General features: G+C 38.9%; 1 protein-coding gene across 1 annotated transcript in view; it reads right to left on the bottom strand.

Annotated features, from left to right (window-relative positions):
- The window catches only part of LRP1B (LDL receptor related protein 1B), a 1,355,016-nt gene that overhangs the window by 51,089 nt on the left and 1,296,983 nt on the right, over positions 1–6,944 (bottom strand). The window contains 2 exon segments of the mRNA XM_075069829.1: positions 663–824; positions 5,948–5,969. Coding sequence (XP_074925930.1) covers positions 663–824; positions 5,948–5,969 — 184 coding nt within the window.

Below are 6,944 nucleotides of genomic sequence, written 5' to 3'. Positions count from 1 at the left end.
CCGGGGGGCTCTGCATTTTAATTTAATTTTAAATGAAGCTTCTGAAACATTTTAAAAACCTTATTTACTTTACATACAACAATAGTTTAATTATATATTATAGACTTATAGAAAGAGACCTTCTAAAAACATTAAAATGTATTAATGGCAAGCAAAACCTTAAATTAGAGTGAATAAATGAAGACTCAGCACACCACTTCTGAAACATTGCTGACTCCTGATCTAGGTTTTTATATAATAATAATTTTTGCATTAGATCTATAACCGCAATTCTTAGTTTTACACAACACCCACAAGAGGGAAATATCAAAACCATTAATTTATTATGTTTATTGTACTTACTATAAAATAAATGTATGAATTTTAGACCTATGCCAATATACAAAGCCACAGACCTCAATCGTGACTTATGCCAATGCCCTTTCTATGCCAATGCTCCTGCCAGGTTTGCAGTTAGTTTCTCTAGTTAAGTGTTCAATGGTGTGGGTTGAGTCTAATAAAATCATTTTACTTAGGATCAAACAAACTTTGGATTGAGGTTTACTGCGGGTTAGGGGAACAGGAAAACCCATTCAGCCAACTACTCACTTTATATTTCAATTTTATAAAACTTTCAATGGGCTGCAGAGTATTGGGCTCCTGGCACATGGAGTATTACTTACAATATTGACATCTGTCTCCAGTGTACTCAGTCAGGCAGTGACAATAGGGCTGATTTCCAGCAGTGACACTGCAGGTTCCTCCATTTTGACAAAAATGATCACAAACTGTTTGATTGCAGTTTGGTCCTGTAAAACCCAGCGCACAGCTGCATGTAGGCCTCCCTATTCAAAATAAAGACAACTATTTTTATGGTAAAAATAAATACGCATTAAACTCAAAAGCAGTACTTTTAATATAAGCATACATTTCTGATCATAGTAAAGAGTTTTGATTTTCAAGCCCAATAATATTTTTTGCTAGACACCAAAACATTTTATTGATCTGTACTGTTGTAAAGGAATGCAACCTGGCTCCAGAATTCTAGTAGAAAAATGCACAACAATAAATGAAGTGGATGCTCCAATGATCACACCTAAGGGATTTCACCACATTTTTGCAGATTCTCTCTGGTGTGCAAGAGAGTTCTTGGAGCCTGGATTGGAGGCCAGTCTTTGGGCTTGCTTCATAATTAACAATATACGTTTTATTTCTCTACTTTTATGAGATCTGCTTTTGAAGGAGGAGCAGATTGTACACTTGGCCGATATGTGGGTTTTTCCCTCACAATGGACGCACTGAGAGTAGCCGTCACTGACCACGACAGCTTCCTAATAGGAAAGACATCATTTAAAGCCTGGGGATCGCAGCACTCCCCAGAAGCATTAATGCCCAGAATAACCCCTCAAGGGAGGAAACAAAAAAGAGTGGGAAATGAAACAAAACCAAAGGCCTCCAAACTAAATAAATGAATTAAACTAAGCTAAGAAACACAAAAGCTAATGATAATTAACTATATCTAAGCAAAGCAGGCATACTTGACACTGCATTATAGGCCAAAGACTGTTGAGAAGGAACTGAGGGCGGTTCACCCATGTAGCTCTGCATATCCTCAGTACAGGGCACGAGGATGTGTACAGAGCACATGCATGGTCCAAACAGGTACTGCTACTAAAAATCTCCAATCAAGGGTGCATGCACATCTGACGGGACCCTACTCAAAGAACGGTCTGGATCCAACAGAAGTTCACCATTTGCTCCTTTTTTAAAATCTATATTCTACTTTGAAGTCTCTGAACTTCAGTCCACATCAATTGCCTTGACTTGTCAATTCTGCCCTACCCTTTCACACCTTCTGATCTCCCCTCCTTTGCTTTTCCTTATGAATCACTCTTTCTTCCCTGGCCTTTCCCTCTACATCAGTTTCATGCTGTTTACCATATCCAAAAGAAATCTTCACTCAACCACAATTGTCTTTTGATCACCCCATTTCTGTCCTCCTCTTTATCTCTAAAACTCCTTGAATGGTCAGTCTCTTCCCAGCTCCTAGAATTTTTCCTCTTACAATGCTCTCCTTTTTCTATCCTTGTGCCACTGACACTATTCTCACAATAGCCAGTAAATGACCTCTATAAAAAGAGTTTCAAGATATGTCTGCAACTGGGAGGTATGATTCCCAGCCTAGAATAGGCAGACTCATGCTAGCTCACCTGGAGCAAGCATGCTAAAAAAAAGCAGTGACACTGCAGTACTTGAGGTGGCTCAGGCTCGCTGGCCAACCTTGGATCCAGAGGTTCAGGTGGGTTTGAACTTGGGTGACTAGCTCTATCTGCCACTAGCTCAGTGTTTCTCAAACCAGGGTTGCCGCTTGCATAGGGAAAGCCCCTGGGGGGCCGGGCTGGTTTGTTTACCTGCCGCGTCCGCAGGTCTGGCCAATAGTGGCTCCCAAGGGCCGCGGTTCGCCGCTGCAGGCCAATGGGAGCTGCTGGAAGTGGCAGCAAGTAAGTCCCTTAGCCCACGCCACTTCCAGCAGCCCCCATTGGCCTGCAGCAGGGAACTGCAGCCAATGAGAGACGTGATCAGGACCTGTGGAGGGGCAGGTAAACAAACTGGCCCAACCTGCCAAGGGCTTTGCCTACACAAACGGTGACCCCAGTTTGAGAAACACTGCTATAACTTGTTCAGTAGGAATGAAACTATCAATTTAAAGTAGTTCAAACTTGGTTGAATATGCAGTAACTTACTTATGTTTATGTGGGGGAATGGTCCCGCTATTGTGAGGAACAAACTTCTGGCTTCTTGCTCTACCCCGGTTTTGAAGTGGCTGGAAGGACTTGAGTCCTCGCTCCCACTTCCTTTACCCAGAGGCCTCCCTGCCCGTTGAGGACAATTCCGCTTGCTTCCATTCTCCTGTCTGGCAGAGTCCTCATAACCCCAACAAGGCTGGGCCCAGGATTCCTGGGGGGCTCAACCCCCAACCCTGCCGTGGTCACCCAGGACAGGGGCAAGGGTGTCCCCACTCTGGGGTACTCTCTTTGCACTGCGCACCTCCCTGACCCACTGATTATTCCATACAATTTAAAGCAAATACAAGTTATTTAATTAACAATTAATTTTAAAAAAGAATAAGGAAAAATGGGAAAGGTTAAAGGGAAACATCACGCTGCTCTGTGGCAGAGAACATCACAAACAGTGTCTCTGGACATCAGTGCACTTCACGGTCTTCTATCTTTGAATTTTAAAATACTTCTCAGATTGTTTTATTAAAACTCATACAATGACCGATCGTTACCACACCATACTACCCTACAGTAGTGAGATATTGTGGTTTAGTGGACAGATCAGTGTCCTGGTACTCAGGAAACCTGGGTTCTGTTCAGGCACTGGCCTATGGTGTGAATTGCGGCAAATCACATCATTTTTTTGTGCCCCAGTTGTAAAATAGGGATGATGATAATAGTGGTATCCTTTAAAAATGCTTTGAGATCTACTGATAAAAAATGCTATATAAGAATCAGATCTTATTAACAGAGATATCAGATGATAGCATGGAGAACATTTTTATAAGGTTGTCTTATGTATATCCAACCATCATATGGGAATCATAATCATATAACAATCTTGTGTCAACTTGTGTTCTAAAGGTAAAATAAAATACATTGACATTATATCCTTTTTGCTCTCTCTTTCATCTTTACCCTCCCGGGTTTCAATGTTCCTCAGTTAGCATACTCTACAGCACTTGCTGTATGGCAACATCATCTTCCTCTTCCCCTACCTATCCCTCATTGCCACACCTCCTCCATTTCCATCAATGAATTATCCCCTTGTGGAAGTTCCTGTAATTAAATGTCTACACTGTGTTCTCCAAACTTAAGTGCCTGTAAAAGCAGCAAGAAGGCAGCAACTTTTGACAAACCACATTTTCAGCACGTGCTCCAGTTGGACGAGCTCTACACTAGAGAATGACATCTCTTTAAGCAGGTGAAGGTTAGTGAAAGCTGACTCTTGCTGCAACTATGTCCATCTCCACCTTGGCCACTTTTAGAGTGTGATGAAAGATTTCTACTAACTGCAGTGTTTCTAAATTTATTGGTGTTTAGTCTGTTCTCTGGTATTCGCTGTCTCTGCTTCTTTTAGGGTAGATGGTTCAATTGATCTGGTGGTTCAAAAAGTACATATTCCCTATTTTGAAGTGAAACTTGTTTGACCCTGATCTAAATAATGTATATTAAATGCTTGTAAATATAAACAAATAAAAATAACTTAAAATAAAGAACCAACAATGTATTTATATACTCTTAAAAACTGAAAATTTATATTCTGCTTAATATAGTTGGAAGCTGCTAGTCCTTGAGCTCAGACTACCTTGTAAAAAATGGAAAAATAAATATGAATAACTATTGAGTCTCACAGTATCTTTAACACTTGAAAACTGATGGAATGGGGAACAAGCAGAGAAAATATATTCTGATTATTATGCATTTTTGCAAATGTTTTGTACATCATTTTAGTAAGCTAATTAGAGTAGATCTTGTTTTGATTTTACAGAAAACTTCTGAGGGTAGGCAAAGCAGATGCGATACCAGAGGCACATGTAGTTATCTTGTGGCAGCAGGATATGAACAAACCACCTGAGAATGGGAAGTGTGTGGAACTCGGATAAAATGTTTCTCAGAAGTGAATGGGGGAGATCAACATCTTAATATCTATAGTTTGGGTTTGATCAGATTACACAGAAGATTTTAGATCCTCTTCTAAAGGTTTAGACTGCTATATGGTAGCAAATAAACTGTCCTGTTCACCTGCACAAATAAATGTCAGCACTTTCTCCCTTTTGTGTCTATGAGATTGTTTTTTCTCAATCTAACCATCATCTTAAATTCAAAATATGAACTATATATGAGAAGAGTTAAGAATAAGGACTCATCTAAAAGTGGACATTCACCTATGTTGGCTCAAGGTTTGTCAACAATTTGAATACATAACTGAGAAATAGTTTGTATGTTGTTATACTGAATACAGTCTCTTGGAAGGAAAGACTGAAGACATTGCTTTGTGCATTACGTGAAGTAAACAGTTGATAGAATTATTTCGTTTTCATTACAGAGAAATGGTGAGAATTTTTATATGCATTCTAATATTTTTCTTTACACTAAATTTTGTTTCCTTAAATTTCAAATGATCAAGCTGAATGTCTACATTATCAGAAATTATATCTTTATTCACTCTGGCAATAGACTCAGGGCCAGAAATTTATATACAGCAAAACCTCCCTTAGACACCACCTCTGAAGAGAGACCACCTGTCATAAGAGATTACTCGCAGAAGCCAGGGAACACCACTGCTCTCTTGTGTGAAAATCATCTCTTGCAAGTGGCCACTTTTGCTAACTCCCATGAGTGATTGCTCTTGGCAGCTTTTACTGTATTCACTTGGTATATAGGAATATGTACTCTCTTTCATTTGTCTATCCCATTTGATACCATTCTTACATAACAGAGTACAGTCTAATATAAGGAGTTCAAAGATAGTTTGTTAAAGGATTGCTTGTCTTGACAGCTATAGTTTTTGTCCACATGATAATTTACATTCATGAGACTGAAGACTCATCACAGGATGGAGGTTTTATTGGGAGCATTTTTAGTACAAACAGTTACTTTTTAGAAATATAGGGTTTGATCCTTGGTAGAACCAAGGTATATACTCTTTCAATATTGGGGGCAGACAGGGGCTAGTTTGGCCCATGGGGTAAATTAGAGCTGTCTTGGGACTGTTCTCAACAATGTTGTTTGCAGTGCCTCCTTAAGAACCATTGTGCTAGCTAAGGATCAACAGAGCATCTTGAACTCCAGCTGTGCTCCATCTCACCCCCAGCATTCCACAACTGATGGTGGACAGAGGTAATGGTTTTGAGGTAGCTACACTACTTCAATGCCAGTTGGGCATTATCCCATTTTAAAAAAACCCAACTTCCCTGTTTCAGGCAGCTTTTGGTCCCTTTGTGACAAGTGAGGAGTACAAATGAGTTATTCAGTGTGGGCCAAAAATCTGGTCTGACATCTTGTAAGTCTCCATAAAAGAGAAGCTCCATACATTGGTTAAAAAAAAAAGTCAGATTAAACTGCAATTCTGAGTCTATTAAAACTGATATTGAGAAGGTTTTTAAAGCGGCATAAAATACTTCAACTGTTCTTTTACCTGTGCCAAGGAACAGCCAATTTGATTTTCTGCTAATTTCAAATTACTCTAATCAAGAATTCTATTTCCTGCAAATATACTAGGAATACCTGTTTATCTAATTTTGTGATCTTCCTAATCCTTGTTAATGTTTTCAATAAGCTCACTTATTGCTCTCTGATTTTATTTTGTACTTTTATTCTGTAAGAAACAAGCAACTGTGGTTTTTTTGGCAATTGTGTTTTAAACTTTTACTGTTAATGTTATTATTTTTAAAATTCCTGTTAATTTGGTTTGCTGGAAAACATTACTATTATCCAAACTTTTAATTAGATCTCTCAGATGTGTGCTTTTATTTAACTGATGACATTTTCTTCGTTCAATTATTGTAGTTCAATACAACTATCATAAACTTATAAATTTTAATTAAAGCTGCCCCAACTCTAGTTATGTAATGTCCACATAGGAATTTGCCAAAAGGCTTAACTGCAAGTAAACCAACAATGAATAAATCCATGAACTGCCAGTGGGATTTGTTTAACAAATTAACGTGTGTGCAGATGAGGTTCTACAATATATAATACTCAACAAAAATTTAACACAATAATGTTTTTAAAAAATGAATAACACTCTACAATTGACTTAATCGATTATCAAATTATTGTTAATTGGTGCTAAAAGAGAAGAGAATTTATATACAGGCATTGGAAAACAGGAGCGGCTCTAGACATTTCGCCGCCCCAAGCACGGCGGCATGCCGCGGGGGGCGCTCTGCCGGTCGCCGG

This window comes from Chelonoidis abingdonii, chromosome 10, assembly GCF_003597395.2.
Source record: "Chelonoidis abingdonii isolate Lonesome George chromosome 10, CheloAbing_2.0, whole genome shotgun sequence".
Lineage (NCBI taxonomy): Eukaryota > Metazoa > Chordata > Testudines > Testudinidae > Chelonoidis > Chelonoidis abingdonii.
Note: the sequence above shows the minus strand (reverse complement) of the source record. Positions and strands in the feature narration are given on the sequence as shown.